The 18,443-nt window shown below is 34.4% G+C and overlaps 3 protein-coding genes across 6 annotated transcripts; all 3 read left to right on the top strand.

Annotated features, from left to right (window-relative positions):
* Positions 1-315: 315 nt before the first annotated feature.
* On the top strand, positions 316-9,706 carry poglut2 (protein O-glucosyltransferase 2). Of its 3 annotated transcripts, XM_058785978.1 has the most exons (11): positions 411-492; positions 671-793; positions 3,021-3,226; positions 3,309-3,514; positions 3,756-3,833; positions 4,973-5,145; positions 6,192-6,429; positions 6,562-6,828; positions 7,535-7,624; positions 8,889-8,993; positions 9,529-9,706. In XM_058785978.1, exons 3-11 carry the CDS (start codon positions 3,145-3,147, stop codon positions 9,544-9,546), a joined length of 1,257 nt encoding a protein of 418 aa, XP_058641961.1. In that variant the 5' UTR covers positions 411-492; positions 671-793; positions 3,021-3,144; the 3' UTR covers positions 9,547-9,706. The 3 variants fall into 3 exon arrangements, with proteins under 3 accessions (XP_058641959.1, XP_058641960.1, XP_058641961.1); XM_058785976.1 differs by having other exon boundaries at positions 316-793; XM_058785977.1 differs by having other exon boundaries at positions 329-793; positions 6,562-6,771.
* A 457-nt stretch (positions 9,707-10,163) lies between these two features.
* On the top strand, positions 10,164-14,121 carry tex30 (testis expressed 30). 2 transcript variants are annotated; one of them, XM_058786010.1, is made up of 6 exons: positions 10,164-10,315; positions 10,468-10,707; positions 11,840-11,891; positions 12,277-12,488; positions 12,888-13,028; positions 14,038-14,121. In XM_058786010.1, the coding sequence occupies exons 1-6, from the start codon at positions 10,301-10,303 to the stop codon at positions 14,038-14,040; spliced, it is 663 nt and encodes a 220-aa protein (XP_058641993.1). In that variant the 5' UTR covers positions 10,164-10,300; the 3' UTR covers positions 14,041-14,121. The 2 variants fall into 2 exon arrangements, with proteins under 2 accessions (XP_058641993.1, XP_058641992.1); XM_058786009.1 differs by lacking the exon at positions 14,038-14,121 and having other exon boundaries at positions 12,888-13,187.
* On the top strand, positions 14,038-17,723 carry nepro (nucleolus and neural progenitor protein). Its single transcript, XM_058786008.1, has 9 exons — positions 14,038-14,127; positions 14,559-14,713; positions 14,858-14,946; positions 15,051-15,179; positions 15,278-15,355; positions 15,725-16,077; positions 16,191-16,255; positions 16,656-16,888; positions 17,014-17,723. The coding sequence occupies exons 1-9, from the start codon at positions 14,043-14,045 to the stop codon at positions 17,381-17,383; spliced, it is 1,557 nt and encodes a 518-aa protein (XP_058641991.1). The 5' UTR covers positions 14,038-14,042; the 3' UTR covers positions 17,384-17,723.
* The last annotated feature ends 720 nt before the right edge of the window (positions 17,724-18,443 follow it).

The following is an 18,443-nucleotide window of genomic DNA, read 5'->3' as shown; positions in this document are numbered from 1 at the left end:
ACACAGGACCTAAAATTCCCACACTTTTATTAGCCAGTGGACCCGAACATCCTGTATGTGATATAAATGTGTGTGTGTAAACTTTTTCTGATAAACGTTCTTCACAGAAAATGAGCAAAGGAATTAAAAAAAAAAATTAATAGTATCATTTTTATTTTGATAAAAAGTGAAAACGGGTCCCACAGACCGGAACACCATACAAGGGTTAAATAAAATGTTTTTTTTTTTAAATGAGTTGCAATACCCTGTTCTTATTTTGTACGAGTTATAAGCACATTGTGATTAACGGATACCCTTATTTACAATGAATGCACTGAAGCAGCGCCGACTACAAGCAGCAGCATTAGCAAGCGTCTTTCCTCTTCCTATTAGACAGCCAATCAGCTTCCAGTACGTTGCGTCATTGACGCACACAGACCAATCACATGAGCGCCTTCGAGATTTTCTCACGAGGGTGTCTGGGTTGGTTTGCACACCGAACCGCTGGTGAATGTGAGTATGTGGTGAAGTATCTTTAGTGTTTTTAAGCAATGTTTTTAAGAGCACTGTCATTCTGAGGAAGTGATGATAAATGAACGCGTCCACTACTGAACGTGTCCTCATCCTCTATAAACATGTTGAGAAAACTTTTGCTGCTCTTGATGCCTTGCATCATTTTCATGACGCGGAGATCAAAGGCAGCGGTAGCGCCCAGCGCGAGCAAAACTTTGATCTGGGGTCCTGGACTGGAAACAAACATCGTCCTTCCTGCTCGGTTCTTCTTCATACAGACAGTGGACTCCACCGGACGAAAGTGAGTGAGTTCTGCTAGAAGACCAGAATGGGGCACTTGTGGCTTTGTGGTTACACATCTGGCTGGAAAATATAAGTTGTGGGTTCAAACCCTGGATTAAGGGTGCATTTCACGTTCATTTTTATTTACCACAAAACACCACATGTGAAAATTCACCTTACTTCCCCAGCTGATAAATCACAGTGCATTAAGACAATAGTATGACAGCTTTAATATGCAATCGATATATTATCTAATGAAATATTAATTTGCATACATTTCCAGAACATAAACTTGAACACTGGATGAAGCCAGATTTAAGATTTAGTTTCATTTTGTTGAACTATTACAGATTTAAGGCTTAGTGCATGATATAAAAAAAACTAAAAATCATTCTAAGGAAATATTATTTAAAGATATGTAGCCTAATGTAATTGAAATCTACAGATGCAAAAAGATGTAATAAAATAAATACATATATGAGATGTTTTCTTTCCTCTGGACAGAAAGTAAAAATGGAATGGAAGGGTCATTCTACAGAAACGTCCACTTTTCTGTCCCTAGACTTTAAAGAAATATTACAATTGAAATACACATTAGGGTTACAATTTTTTTATATTTTAAAATGAAATAATATGTTATTTGAACAATTACATCTTCCTGAGCCATCAATGTGGCATTATTTTTTTTAAATTAATTATATTGAATTCCAAGTACCACAAAACTGCTCGTCCCCACAGCCATGTACAGCAGGAAAGTGCTTTATTTTGAGGTCAAAAACAGGATTTTCTACCATTTAAAATACAAAAGTCTATTCATAACTATCAAATATATGATATAAATGGCATAATAAAACAAAATACCAAAAAAATATTATGTTACCGCTAAACAAAAGTCTTTTATTTTGGAATAAAAAATCACACTGATGACATCACTCGACTTCCTCCTTCCTATTTTCTAAACATCTACGAAAAAGGGCTCATGTTTAGTCCACTGTTTCTTTTCAGTTATGATACATTTTCTCATTTATCTCATGATTTCATATGAAGCTTTTAGTTGATGTCACTGGTGTGACCTATTTATTGTTAGGGAAATGTAAAAAAAAACTATAATACAAATGGATTAAACTACTTAATTTAGTGAGTATACCATGATTGACAACATGTGGCTTGATACCTTGCAGCAGACATTTTGTAAAATGCATTTTTCATGAAAATTGTCACTGGTGTTACCTTCCTTATGGATAACACCAGTGACGATGAGTATATCAGGTCTAATGTATGTCACTGGTGTTACTGTCACTGGTGTTACTGTGCTGTGTTACTGAGTTACTGTACTGTTTTTGTCTGTCACATTAAATAAATAAAACATAATCTCCTTATTTCTTGCATTTTCATTATTTTTCTGTAACTGTGACTACATGTGCTGCAATTTTTTTTTAGAAATAATATTTCATGAAAACTTTTAATATTGCTAAAAAAGGTAACACCAGTGACAAAAAATGATACATGTGGTCTTGAAATAATTGCAAAAAAAAGCTAAAAAAAAAAAATAATAATTAAGCTGTCATTTATATGTATTCATAAAGTCAAAAGGTAATCTAATAATGTGGTCTAAGTTTAAATGTAAAAAAAAAGATAAGACATTTTGCCATACCAAAAGTGGACGTTTCTGTAGAATAACCCGGAAGCAAAATAACTCAAAATTGACCAGTGCATGAGAAAAATAATCTTGCCTTAAACAAAGGTTTCAGCTAGACCAAAAAAAGATAACCACAGTAAAACTTGAATAGTTCCACCAAGATCATCTTATTCTTTATTTAGTAAACTATTGGTGCTAAAGAACCTGTATAACATACAGCATAAAAGTGATGCAAAGAAGAGCTTTTATTTAATCCAAGGCAATTGTGCTGTAAGTGCTTGAGTAAATCTGCTAAAGGACGAATTAGTAGTAATTAGTCATTGTTAGTCGTATCATGTCAGTCTTTTATGACTGTATGTTTTTCTCATGACAGACACTGTGTTCTGTTATAAAATAAACTGTTTTTAACAACAAATGGCTGGTACATTCCCAGGACAGGTCTATCTTTGAGTTTTGCCCAAGGCGGTAAAAGCTTCTTGTTTACGCATCCCATCTTTAGGTTCACATTTCATGTGTCCACATTAAGGCATCAGTTTACTTCTATCATGGATAAAAAAAAAAATAATAATAATAATGCCTTTGTTATTGTATATTTCCTCATCTTCAGTTTCACAACTTCTCCTGGAGAGAAGACATTTGAAGTGAAGATTACATCTCCAACAGACCCGTATGCCAGAATCTGGATCCAGATTTTAGACCGGAATGACGGGTCATTTCTGGTTCGGTACCGCATGTATGCCAGTTACACAGATCTGCACATTCAGATTCTCTTGAACGACAAGCTGGTGGGAAAGTCACCATATGTGCTCAAAGGTGAGAAGAATCAAGTCCACCTTCATCATATAGCGATGAACAATGTCTGGAAGTTGACACTAACCTGTTTCTCACTGTCCAGGTGCAGTGTATCACGAATCATGTGACTGCCCAGAGCCCAGTGATGCATTATGGGAAAAGAGCATGCACTGCCCGGCCTCTTTCTCTCAGATAGAGAGCGATTTATCTGTCTTTCCTAGTGTGGATCCAGACCATAATGCCCATGAGATCTTTAAGCGCTTTGGAAAGAGACATAGCCTGTGTCACTACACCATTAAAAACAACCAGGTTCACACATGCCTCATTCAAATACCTGTGGATTGTTTTAAACATAAACTACACAATTATTTTTCAAGGTTTTTCACAGAAAGAATTGAATAGTATTTTGACATCTGTTTAAAATGATTGGTGGACCATTGATTGGGTAGAAGTGTTCTGTCTGTATATCTGTCACTCTACTTAAGGAAACAATTAGATATTGAAAAATATCTCATAATGTCTTGAACTGTTGTATTCTTTTTTACTCTAGGTTTATATAAAAACACATGGAGAACATGTCGGATTCAGGATCTTCATGGATGCCTTCCTTCTGTCCCTTACACGTAAAGTGAGTATTAGTACAAATGTTTTTTGGGTGCTTTTAGTTAAGTTATGTTAAGTAATAATAATGTTATTAATAAACATCTGAAGTATGTGCTTAGTCATTTACCTTCATTACCATTAGATGGCACTCCAACATAGAACGGTTGGGGCATGTACATTAAAAAAGGAGAATTTAACTTGAGTATTAGTGTTCATTTCAGTTCATACAATAATATTGTTGATAGGTTTGTGGCATTGTCCCAAAATAGTTCAATTATTTTTAGGGGGTAAGGGCTGTCAAACGATTAAACGCATCCAGAATAAAAGTTTTTGTTTACATACTATATGTATGTGTAATGTGTTTGTTTATTATGTATATATAAATACACACACATGCATGTATATATTTTGAAAATAATTACATGTATATGCATTTATATTATACAATTTTATATTATATATAAATATATTTAATATATAAACATAGCATATTTCTCTTAAATATATACATGATAAATATACACAGTACACACTCATGTATTATGTAAACAAAAACTTTTATTTTGGATGTGATTAATCATTTGATAGCACTATTTCTTTATATATATATATATATATATATATATATTAGTATTCAGTAATATTTTCATACACTACCATCCAAAGTTTTAGAGTCAACAATGTTAATCTTTTTTTTTTTTTTTTTGAAAGAAATAATTACATCTATTAAGGATGCATTCAATTGATTACAAAATGACCGTAAAGACATTAATAATGTTACAAAAGATTGTTCTTTTAAACTTTTTCACCTAGGACTCCTGAAAAAATAGTTCCACAAAAATATTAAGCAGCATAATTGTTTTCAACATTTATATTAATAAGAAATGTTTCTTGAACACCAAATCTGTATATTAGACTGATTTCTGAAGGATCATGTGATCAGTTATTTTAAATTGTAATAATATGTAACAATATTACTGTTTTACTGTATTTTTAATCTAATAAATGCAGTCTTTTTGAGCATAAGAGAAATACTTTAGCATAATTTTCAAACTTTTGAATTGTATTTTGAATAATATGTTTTGTGTTATTTTGAATGACTGATTAGTGTAAATTCATAACTGAAAAACGAACAGTCCACTTATTGTTGTCGTGTGTGACCAGGTCAAGATTCCAGACATTGAGTTTTTTGTTAATTTGGGGGACTGGCCCCTGGAGAAGAGACGGGCGTCTGAGAAGCCCAGCCCGATCTTTTCATGGTGTGGGTCCAATGATACACAAGACATTGTCATGCCGACATATGACCTGACTGAATCTGTATTGGAGACTATGGGCAGGTAAAGAAACTCTTGTGACTCTTGGAGATGCAGTTAACATATAAAATTTTTATGGAACAACATAAAACTTTTTATTGATTTTTAGGGAGCTCTATCTAGGATTTAAAATCTGATTTAAACTAGGGAATAAACAAACTTACTTTTAAGACTCTTTATTGTAGCAAAATGTCAAACAACGTGTTTTAGGAAAAGAAAGAAAAAATGGTATGGCTATATGTGATCCTGGACCACAAAACCAGTCTTAAAGGGATAGTTCACCCAAAAATGAAAATTCTGTCATCATTTACTCACCCTCAAGTAGTTCCAAACCTGTATGAATGTCTTTGTTCTGCTGAACACAAAGGAAGATATTTTGAAGAAAGTTTGTAACCAGGCTGTTTTGGGGCACCATTGACTTCCATAGTAGGAAAAACAATACTATAGAAGTCAATGGTGCCCCAGAACTGCTCTGTTTCCCACATTCTTCAGAATATCTTCCTTTGTGTTCAGCAGAACAAAGACATTCATACAGGTTTGGAAGTACTTGAGGGTGAGTAGATGATGACAGAATTTTCATTTTTGGGTGAACTATCCCTTTAAGTCGCTGGGGTATATTTGTAGTAATAGCCAAAAATACATTGTATGGGTCAAAATTATTGATTTTTCTTTTATGCCAAAAATCATTAGGACATTAAGTAAAGATCATGTTCCATGAAGATATTTTGTAAATTTCCTACTGTAAATATATCAAAACTTCATTTTTGATTATTAATATGCATTGCTAAGAACTTCATTTGGACAACTTTAAAGGCAAGTGGTCTCAGAGTTTGTGGTCTGTGATTATGAATAATTTTTTTTCCCCCCACATGATATAATTGTGGTAATACTTAAAATGTCTGTCAATGAAAACAAGATGTAATATCTATGCTAACACAACTTTTGTGAAACATAGAAATGTTCAGCGATTTGTTTAGACAACATGAATTTAAATCTCTTTACTACATATTATTTTCTTCTGACTGATTAAAATATATTTTGTCCATTGATCATTTATTTTTATGTGACAGAGTGAGTCTGGACATGATGTCTGTTCAGGGACACACAGGTCCAGCGTGGGGACAGAAGATCAGCAAAGCATTCTGGAGAGGTCGAGACAGCAGGAAAGAGCGTCTTGAGCTGGTTAAACTGGCGCGGGCGAACCCTGACATGCTTGATGCCGCCTTAACCAACTTCTTCTTTTTCAAGCATGATGAAAGCCTTTACGGGCCCCTCGTCAAGCATGTGTCCTTTTTTGATTTTTTCAAGGTGCATGGATTTCACAGAACTACTTCAGTACACACAGCATAGATTCTCAATTAAATTAATTTACATATTTTTAAAAATATTTTCATGTTGTTATTTTTACCTGAGGTGACTTGTATGTTTCTCTTTTAACAGTACAAGTACCAGATAAATGTTGACGGGACAGTGGCAGCGTACAGACTGCCTTATCTGCTTGCAGGGGACAGTGTGGTGTTCAAACATGACTCCATCTATTATGAGCACTTTTACAAGCAGCTCCAGCCATGGGTGCACTATATCCCCTTCAAAGCTGATCTCAGTGACCTACTGGAGAAGATCCAGTGGGCTAGAGACCATGATGAGGAGGTACATCATCCCCATTCACACATGCACATCTCCGGTCCTCATATGAACACAAAATACGTGAGCACAGACTTTTTATCAGTTGTTTTATGTTATCTGAATTATTACTATTTTGTAATGCAAAGAACCTAAACCTCCCTTGACCATGGTAAAATCACTGTAGGGCATGGCCTCAAGTGGCATATTCCTTTAATAAAAGAGACCAATTTTCAATATATAGTTTAATTAATAATCTGTATGATACAGTTTATATAATATAATGGATGGATGTTTAGCATATTCCAAAAGTACTGAATTTGCTGGCCTTTTCTCAAAAAAATGCCCTGAGATTTGCAACATTCTTTTATATCAATTATGTATTATAATAATGTTTCTGAGAATGCCTTTCACACTCTCTGCATTGCTTTTACATTTCCGTATTTTGGCAGACACACAATCGTAAGCTCAAATCTTGTGGGGATCATTTGAGTTTGATCACAGAATCCTGGGAGAACGGAATTGTGTACCTTATATTCATTTTTAATCTATTAATAAAATACAAAATGCTAATTGTTTTATTAGCCAGTCTTAGTACTGAATAGTTTGCATCTGCATGAATTGGAGATGCTGAAGCTATTATTCTCTGTTCGCAAAGCATTAGGTTCACATGCAGCCTTGTGGTGGTAGACGCAGGTGAACAGGTTTGCAGTTGAGGAGATTGCGATGTTAAAAATGTGACTCAAACAATCCTGTCACCTTTCTTTTTTCTTTTTTTTTAATCTTACAGGCAAAGCGAATTGCCCTGGCAGGTCAGCAGTTTGCACGAACTCATCTGATGGGTGACAGTATATTCTGTTACTACTTCAAACTCTTTCAGGTATTTTTTTTTTTCTCGTTCTTTAGTTCAGTGCTATGGGTACAGTATGTGTATTGTGGCAGTAACTACACCAAGAGCGGAATGGTTACTGTTTCGCTGACACTACAGGTTGTTTATCACCTTTTTAATACCTTATTTTCCACAACGGCTCTTTCTAATTTCCTCTGTTCCTATTTTTTGATTTTATGGACTTATCAGTGTGCATATCTTATCTTGTCTTGATCTTCCATCTTCATCCAAGTTTTATGTGTTGTTCTCAAGGACTCAAAAGACAAAGGTTAAATAGTGCGCGTCTTGCCATCTGCACGGCACACATGTTCAGTGGTCATTTTACTGTATATTACTGTGTTGATAAGATGGTAATATGACTAGAAGCACTTAAGGTACAAAAATAAAGTCTTGTTCTAAATCAGCAATTTTGTTTTCTTTCTATCCTCTATAAATATATAAACATCGTCGAAATCAGAAATGCAATCTTTAAAAAAAGGTTTGTTTTGTCTTGTGTCATTGGCAGCTTTATTAGCATTTTTTAAGCAAAATATACTATTGGTTTGAATAGTATATTTTTTCCTATATAAACGGTCAAGAACTGGATATATTTAATCTAACTGACTTCTACAAGTGTCACAAATTTGTAGTGCTTACAGATGAATTCCAACAAAAGAAAAAATAATACATAACCTTTTAATCTTATTTTTAACACTTAACTGGACGCAGTTTCATACATTCACTTTTTATCAACCTTGCAGCAAATTATATTTTCATTTTATTTTCATCAACATGGTCCCGTTCCCTGTGTGCTCAAATTAGTCACTGTGTGCAAGTACCCCTGAGTTCATAAACCCCAGCACTTTATGGTTTTTCATAACCATCGGCTGGAAACATTAATCTTTAAACACAAGTTCTGGCCTCAAAGCACTTCTCAGCAATAAACCTGTGTGCGTTTGAGGTGTGGAAGTGTTGGAGGTCAAGACCACAGCGGCTACTTGAATTTTATGTGATTCATACTGCTGATAAAGATGCTTGTTTAGTGTGATGATGTTGCAGTTAATACAAATTTCTAAATAAAAGTGCTTCACCAAGACAAAGAAAGTAAGAGGGTGTGTGATTGGATGGAAAGATGGGGAAATTATGTAGCTGAACTTGCGTGTTGTGAAATAAATGTAATATGCCATGTAATATCTTTCTGTTTATTTTTGCCAGGAAAAATTTGTATGCTAATTAAAATTTCTACACTCATCCAGCTCTGTGTTTTTGTTTTTAGAAGTATGCTGAACTGCAGGTCACTGAGCCCAAAGTTCGTGATGGTATGGAGCTGGTGGAACAGCCAAAGGATGAACTTTTCCCATGTTACTGCGCAAGAAAAAAGGTCTGTGTTCTTGGTATTAACTGAAATCACTATAATGGGTATATTCATTTGTATTCATTTAACCTATTTCACACAGTAATAGAGATTGTACTGACCATACTCGGTATAATAATAGTCATCAGTGTATAATAATAGTAAAATATTTCTCGATTACATTAAAATAAAATATCCTAACCAAACTCGCCTCATACAAATTTAGCACTTTTTTCACTTGTCCATACAACAATTTCTATTTATGTGGTTTTATACTATTCATATTGTTAAAATATATCTGCATGATAAAAAAAATTATTGTTAAGAAACAACAGTGAACAATTTACCACCATATGGTATAACATTTAATTAAGTATCTGATGGATTTATCGTCATTTCATAAAGAACACAACCTGGGTTTATGAGGGCAATACACTGTTTACGACATGGATTGATCAGCAGATGACTCTGATAAAATGTTTATAAGAATTCTTTTGGTCCGCAATGCATTTGCTCTGGATCAGATCAAACATTTCTAATTGTTTGTTTTGTTTTTGTATAGGTCAGAGATGAGCTGTGAGAGACCACATGTTGTGTTATGTAACAGCAGCCGTTAAATTTAGATGGATTTGCAGAAAAAGATGTTTCCGAGACCACAGACTTGGTGCATCAAGTGTCTTGTGACTGCAATGTCTTAACTGAATGTTTCTCTTTTTGTATTAAATCTTTGTGTTTCTTCATTCTCGTTGGTCTGGTTTATATTCAATTATATATTTGTTTAGAAAGTTTGATAGATGGGCTTGCTTATAAACTTTGATGTAGAGTTACTATACATTACACAAAGTTTAGACCAGAATAATTGACAGAATAATTTGGTTATTCTATTCATAATAATTCATTATAATGGAATAATTAACAGCAGACATGTTTGATTGCTTTTTTCTTTTATTTCTTTATTCACTTACGTATTTAGTAGCTAAGACTTAAAAGATTTAAGGAGGTTTATATAGAAATTGACATAAACCTACCCTGAGAAATATGTGACGAACATGCTCTGGTCTTTCTCAAACCAAACAAACTTATATTTCTTTAAAATTGCTTTGATATATATATATATATATATATATTTTTTTTTTTTCTAACGATGAAGTGTGTTCTAACTTTTAGTGTTAACTGTGCGAACAGTTCATCATAAAAATTTGTAACATTTTCATGTAGCCATCTTACCTGAGGCGCATGCTCACTCCTTTACATCAGGTGGCGCTGTAAACAACGTGATTCATATGAACATCCACACATTCCACGTGTGAGAAACCCGTCTATGCAATCCCTACATGGAGTTTTCAGAGGTATTTTAGCTATAGAAACATTATATCCAACTTCTTAACACATTTTTTTGTGTGAACGGAGTGGAATATAATGAGTGTTTACAAAACAATTTTGGTGCATTGTCTACAATGAGCTTCGTTTTTAACATTTTTCATTCACATGAATATCACAGGAGAATGTGAGAATCCCGTTCGAGCAGAAGGAGCTGGACGGTGTGTTGACGGTCCCTGCAGACGTCAGCGCGGGACATTGCACAGCTGTGGTGTTGACGCACGGCGCGGGGGGAGACATGCACACCAAACAGCTGGAGAGCCTCGCGCGCGCTCTCGCCCGTTCTGGCGTTCTGTGTCTGCGATTCACCTGCAGGGCGCTAAACTTTCTGTACAGAATCAGAGCTTACAGCGCCGTTGTAGTAAGCACTTCATTTTCATTATTGGAAGCACCATCGTGCACATAAAATGTTTACGTTGTAACTGCATTTTATTCATGTATTCCTTTTTAATAATAAAACAAAAAATTATAAAAAAAAATATATATATTCTAAAATGTATCGTTATCATTAGCAGTGATAGTAGTAGTATAAATAATATGTTAATATTAAATACATATTCAGAATCAGAATTAGCTTTATTGCCAGGTATGTTTACACATACGAGGAATTTGTTTTGGTGACAGAAGCTCCACAGTGCGACAGAATGACAGTGACAAAACAGATAATAATATACAAAATAGAAAATGTGCAAAATAGCACAAACACAATATACAAAATAGACAATTTAGTATGTACAGGTATGTTAGGTGCACATTTTAAATGTAATAAGTATGTGTGTTAAATAAATAAATGGTGGTGTTGTGTGTTTCATGTTTATTGTTAAGTGTTCCCAGGTGAAAAGCAAGTGTACTTCCATAATGCGCTCTATTTTCACGCACTAATTTTGTACTTAATATACTAAAAATGATCCTTTAGTGCTTCTTAAGGTCAACTTAAGATCATCTAAATGTACTCAACTGTGCTATTTTGAGACTCCATGAATATGAACACCATGAACTAAAATGCACTTTTAACATACTATCTTTGTATTAAAAAAAATATTTATCTACCATTTGTTGTACACTTGGGTGTACTAGTGTATGAAAGGTGGGATCAAGTGTACTACAAGTGGTAACTAAATACATTTTTAAAATACAAAGATAGTATGTTAAAAGTGCATTTTAGTTCATATTCATGGTGTCTCAAAATAGCACAGTTGAGTACACTTAGATGATCTTAAATTGACCTTAAGAAGTACTAAAGGATCATTTTTAGTATGTTAAGTACAAAATTAGTGTGCGAAAATAGAGCACTTTAAGTGCATTATGGAAGTGCACTTATTTTTCACCTGGGTTCAAGTGTTCATGAGATGGATTCCTTGCAATAAAACAAAAGTGTTAAAATATAAAATGTATTATTATTATTATTATTATTACTTAATAATAATAATAATATAATAATAATGATGATTCCAATATTAAATACATGATTGTTGCAATTTTCTATCCATCAGGAATACTTAAAGACCCATGAGAGATATGCACCAAACAGCCTTTTCTTGGGAGGTAGGTCTCTCTCGCTTTCTCTCTCTCTCTCTTTCTCTCTCTCTCTCTTTCTCTCTCTCTCTTGTTTGAATGTGTGAAAGTAGTCTATTTTTGAAGGAGGAACTGAAAAATTTGCAGATGCAAGTCTTTAAAAATATGTAGATAAAATAGGCGAATATTATAAAAAATACTCACTACTAATATATTTCTTATAATATTCATAGTGAACCATATTGAATAGTTGCCTGTTTTCCTTCTGTTGTTCTACTATTATTATTTCCCTTTTTTAGGCAGTAATAATGAATACTTTTTCCAAGAATAATTTTTCAAAGTTCTTCCAACAAAAGAAAAGAAAAAATAATAATAGCAATGTTCTCTCTCTCTGTATATGTATATTTGTTTCCAGGACGCTCTATGGGTGCTCGTACAGCTGTTGCTGTGTGTAAATGTATATGTGACATACAGAAGGATGCAGTCCAAGGTGTTCTGTGTTTGTCATTCCCACTGAATGTACCAGGAAAACCACAAACATATGTTGAGCGGAGCAGTGGCCTGCTTGCACTGTCCCAAACTTCTGTGCTGTTTGTTTCTGGCACTGCAGATAACATGTGTCAACAGGTGAACACATATGAGACGTTTTCGATTGGTTTGGGCTTTAAACTGAGTAATGGTCATTCTTGAAGTTCCTGCTGTTAAACCTTAAATTATAAGTTTTGTAATAATTTACTCATACTCATGTCGTTCCAAAACTGTATGACTTTCTTTCTGAGATGTTTTTTTTTTTCTTTTTTTCACACAAGAAGAAAGTAAGTCATACAGGTTTGAAATGATGTGATTTTTTTTCTTCTGTAAACTAGCCCTTGTAGTTTTATTACAGGAACACAGGATTTTTATTTATTTTTTATTTTTTGGTAAAAGGGCAAAAAGGCAATTTGATTCTTGATTACATTGAAACTATTTGATTGTTTCATATTTATATTAATGTAATACAAAGCTTATCCTTTGCTTGCTTTTTAGAATCTTCTACAAAATATTATCCATGTCATGAAAAGCCCTTCTGCTGTTCACTGGGTCAAGGATGCGAACCATGGACTCACAGTACGTGGCAGAACAGAAGAATCAGTACAGGAGGAAGTCAATTCACAGATTATTGCATGGGTACTACAACACAAAAGAAATGCATCTTTATAAATAGATAAATATGGTTATTACTGTTTGGATGAAAGAAGATGGTGAGCTGTTGACCCTAACCCTCTGTACATAGTTACCGTATGTTAACTGTGTTCTGTGTTACAGATTGTTTATGTAAGAATAATAAAGATCATAATTATATAAAAAAAACAAGTTTATTAGTATTATTATCATTAAAATTGTATTTGAATTGAGTACTATTTGGGATATTTATTAATAATCTATTATAATCATATTTATTATTATTCATATTGAGAGGACATTTGCTTGCAAACTATCCGCCGGTTTCACAGACAAGGCTTAAGCCTAGTTCCCGACTAAAATGAAAGTCTGAGCTGTTTCAACTGAAAGAAACCTGCACTGATTGATCTTGAAATATGTCAGTGCCCTTGTTTTGTTTCAAGAGGCACGCCAGTAATGTTTTTTTCTAAGGCATGTCTATAAAATTTACTTTAAAATCCTAATTGAACTATGGCCTAGTCCTGGCTTAAGCTAAGCCTTGTCTGTGAAACCGGGCCTATATGACTCAACATTTGTTTGTAAGCTACACGTTTGATACACAGTGGCTATAAAAAGTACTCCCCTGGTAAAATTGCAGCTTTTTGAGATGTGAAAAATTAATCCAGGTAAAATCTTTTTCCACCTGCTGTATTAAAAGCAAACGGCTTTTGACATGATATGATTATACTTGGTTTATATTATCATCTAAAAAACATGCAGTTTTAATGTGTAGATTTTTATAGCCACGTTTACCAGTTCAGAAACTGAAAATTGAAACCGCTTCAATATAGTACTTTCGTTATATAAAACGTTTTATTTATTTATTTTTTTAACACATTTTCTTTTAATTGGTTAGTTATTATTATTGCTGTGCGCCTGCGCAAAAGAATACAGTGCGTGTACCTTTTAGGAACTGTGACGTAATCGCATGAAAAAGCGTATGATTGGCTGGTTTTCTCTCCCCGTCGTTCAACAGTAAACATGGCGCAGGAACCCTGGAATAAAACTTACATCCCGTTTCCAAGTGCTGTTTCTTCGAGTCGAATTCCATTTACTGACTCAACTGGTATGTTCTGATATTTTAACCCGTAACGTTATATTTACTCTACATTTTACTACAAAGAGCACATATAAAGCATGCAAGAAATACTCGCAGTGTTTTTCTGTGACTGCTCTGAGCACGTGGATCCGGTAGATTCAAGTAAAACGGTGCACAAGTCATATAATGTGTAAGTTAAGCAGCGATAAAGCACTTGACTCGTAACTTTTGATCTCTTTAGATAGTCGCGTTGTCCACTTGTTTACTGGTGTTAGTGTAGTCTACGTTACTTCATTCTTATTACTATAATAATATTACTTATTATAAGTGCAGACTTGTTTTTATTTTGTAAAGCAATTGCACGTGTTTGTTGTGTATTATGTGTATATACGTACTGTATAAAACTACTGAAGTTTACAATTAAATACATGACATTGTAATGATGTTTCTCTGTCTAGATATCTTGATTGAAAGTCTGCTGACTGACTGTGAGAAAGTGTTGACCCTGTTATGTAGTGAAGTTCTACAGACAGAAATCCGTGTTCTTTACGAACTTCTTTACGTTTTGAACAACAGCTTTAGACAACACAAGCCATTCAGAGCATTAAAACAGGTGGGAACCAACCAAGTACTTCAATGTACATATTGTATGCATGCGTATTACATTTAGTATTGTGTAATTATGTCAAGACCTTGATGATAATCCCTAATTAATGTATTTACAATGTATCTAATCTCATATTTACATCTTTTTCAGGTTGAACAATGCGTAAACCGCTTGAAAGAGATGAAGTTACAAGCAGCAGTGGAAGATCTGAAGGAACTGTGTCCAAACAAATTTCAGAGGTTAGATATAGGTTAAACAAATTATGCACTATTTTTTTATTTTTTTTATTTATTTTTTTTTTCCCCATAACATGTTTTGAGAGTATGTGTTTCTCTCTGTGTAGGGATGCTGGAGCAGAGGTTGGGGAGTGTGACGTTCCCAGTCAGCCCACGTTGGAGTGGCTCTGTCTCAAACTACTAGGAGCCTCCAGTCTTTTAGCCCGAACGCTGGAGCGGTGCACCCAAGCTTTCATGTATCCTAAATGTTCACATTCACAACCATGTACTTTGGTTTTAAAATTCTTATGATAGAAGAACTGTGCATGGCTATGATCCTTCACACCCCAGTTAGACTGACACGGCAGCACCTGCTACTGAGAGAGTTCATTGTGCTGAATGTGGTGATAACCAGCATGCTTAGTCGTCTCTGGTGAGTCTGTGTACCAGCAGGGATGGGCAGTATTTATGAGACATGTATTTCAAATATAAAATAGGATTTTGTGAAAATGTATCTAATGTGAATGCACCTTTAGGGTTAGGTTATAGTATTTATAACTACAACTAGCTATATATAAAAACAATAGATGTCTATGAAATGTCCCCATTAAGTAAATGTGTGTTTATAATGAAATTAAAAACCAAAATGTTAAGAATTGTTTCAGAAAATATACCAATATATTAAACATGTACTTGCTTATTTATGGATAGCTTTCAAAACAAAATTGAATAATGTGCGACAAATATAATTCTGAAATGGGATAACAGATTTTTTTTCCTATCACTTTTTATCATTTTTTAGGGTGTTCTTCAGAGGTATTCTGAGAGCCCTCGTCCCCATGTACAAAAGAACCACTGAACTCCTCCAGAAGGTTTCTCAGTCTCAGCCCATGGCCTACCTGACTGACTTTACTCTGCCTGGGGAACTGAAAGACTTCCTGTGCCTCTCATACCCAGATCTACTGTTGGAAGAAGTCAAAAAAGACCCTTTAAGGGCCAAAAAAGGGAAACGAAAGTCCAACTTTTCTCTCCTTTCCAGGTTGTTTGAGGGTAAAGGGCATGAAGAGGAGAGAGAGATGATGCCAATAATAGCTGCTGGTTATGATGAAGGTTCTAGTCTGGACCTGGGGGCAGCAGTTTTACAGCGACAGCCAGGTTATTTGGGTTTTCTTACCAGTTTTGTTTTTGTGTAATTTATACTGCTTTGCTTTTATAGGCACACATTATACATAAATGTTATGTAATCAAATTTGCTTGTAATTCTCCAGATGTTTCATCCTGTGGACTGGACATGAAGGTTGTGCTTCAACAATCTTGTAAATCCACCAAACGGGTATTTTATTTAATTTAAAAACAGTTATCTCATAATTGACTCATAATTTCAATTTAGTATGTCATAATTTTTTGACTTATCACATTTGACTTGTCATAATTTTGATTTATCATAATTGATTTTTTTACATAATTTTCACTTTAAAAAAACTTTGACATAAGTCATAATTATGAGAGAGTCATGATTTTGACTTGGCATCTCATGTTTACTACTTTTAAACTCATAATTTTGACTTTACATCTCATATTTATGACTTGGAAAAGCATGTTTCATATATTCTTGTGTGGCGGAAATGGGCTTCTATACAAATCAAACTGAAGTACATTTTTGAGAAAAATAATATGCTGAGATTATTATAGAAATGCAATCACTGGCTAATTTTGATGCATTCTTCCCAAAGATGTCTCTGGAGCCAGAGATGAAAACGGACATCTCAAGTCAAGCTGCAGTCTTTCAAAAGAGGAAGTTCTTGAAGTCGCTGAGGAGGGTGTCTTCTTTCAGAAATATGGCTGCCCATCTGAAGGAAATGATGCACTGGTGCCGGAGCTGTAAGTTTCATCAAGTGCGTAAGCACCTGGCCTTCTTGCACTTGAAATGTCTGAGAATGGAAAGTCTGGAAGCTGAAGATGTCAGGTACAAAAAATACTCTTAAATTAAATTTGTGTTTCTTAGTCATTCTTAAAAATATAAATTATTTCAGTGTATATTATTGTGTATATCATATCTAATCATGTTACATGTGGTATATTTAAACTCAGGGTGGAGAAGAGATTGAAGAGCTTTAAGTTAAAAGTTCAAAAGGCATTGATGCATCAAAACACTTTGCCACAAAAACATTCCAGTTCCTTCATTGCACTTTGGAGAACTCGGTGGCACCATGGAACCTTCATGGCACGCTACAGAACTGCCAGACGTAGATCTGCATCTTCCAGGAAGTGTTCTAGACCAGTTAAAGACTTGTTTGTTTCATTGAAACACAGGCCACAGCAACAATCCTCAAAAGAAGAGGTGTCAGGAAAAAATAAGGTACCTGAAGCTGAGGGAAAAATAGACTCACAGACTGCCTTGCAGAAACCAAATGTGCTAAATGATGACATTGATGATATTTTTGCATGTTTTGGATTTTAAATTATTCATAGTGTTGGTTGAATGCATGTTTTTTTTTTTTTTTGACAAAACCTGGGCACAAAAACTGCCCACATCACTGTGAAAAAAGCTATAGTTATATAAAATGGTGTATATTGTATGTGACATTTTCTGCACAATTGTAATTTTGTAGAGAAATAATGTTTAATTTTGAATTGACAAATGACAGATGATTCTCAATGAACTCTACTGCATGGAATGTGAAAATCCAAAGAAATAAACTGAAAAAATAAAAATGTAGTCAAAAGGAAGTTTGTGAAAAGTTTGAAAACCATGTTAATTTCAAATGTACTGGTGGGCGGTCAGGGGCAGCAGGGCCTTCTCTGCTGGCCCTATAAAAAATAAAATTGTGAAAAATGTTTTTGATTATTTAGGTATCATTTTCATTTGTGTAATGTCCACAAAATTGCCTATGATCAGTTTAGTTGAGGTTGAACTGGAATATCCTACATAAAAAAAAGTCTGAGGCCAGCACTACAGATAGTGCTACCCTTTTGTTGAAAGACGTCACATCTGATTTGTTAAGAGCATTACTGACAGAATCATCAGCCAATCAAATTTTGACGTTCAGTGACAGCCCGCCCTCTGGGTCTAGCGACGTGCCCAGTGCTACCCCCAGCGTTAGACCGCCCCTTAGTCAGGGATTTCCAAGCATGGTACGGAAGTGAAACTCAACGAAAAGAAAATGACAGCTGCAGTCATCGGCGCCTACACCAGATCTTGTTGCCGATCTACTAAAAACGTCTTTTGCAGACAAAAGAGAATAACTGAGAAAGGAAGACCTAACGTTACACTGAATTCGCTAACAAAGGCCAGCAAAGTTTGTATGCGCCATTTCAAAGACTGCAACTATGAGTGGCTAACAGCTAGCACCGAGCACAAGTTATTTTGTTTACCGTGTTGTTTACTTTTTAAACCGAGTAAAGGGATGGAATGACAGACTCATGGACTTTATTTACAAGTGATAGGTGAGTGCTTTAATATTTGATGAGTATTGTATCATGCACATTGTTATGGAGGTGTATGCGGTGCGTTGATAATA

Source organism: Onychostoma macrolepis, chromosome 09 (assembly GCF_012432095.1).
Source record: "Onychostoma macrolepis isolate SWU-2019 chromosome 09, ASM1243209v1, whole genome shotgun sequence".
NCBI classification, from domain to species: Eukaryota; Metazoa; Chordata; class Actinopteri; order Cypriniformes; family Cyprinidae; genus Onychostoma; species Onychostoma macrolepis.
The sequence above is the reverse complement of the archived record's forward strand: the minus strand, read 5'-3'. Positions and strand labels throughout refer to the sequence as shown.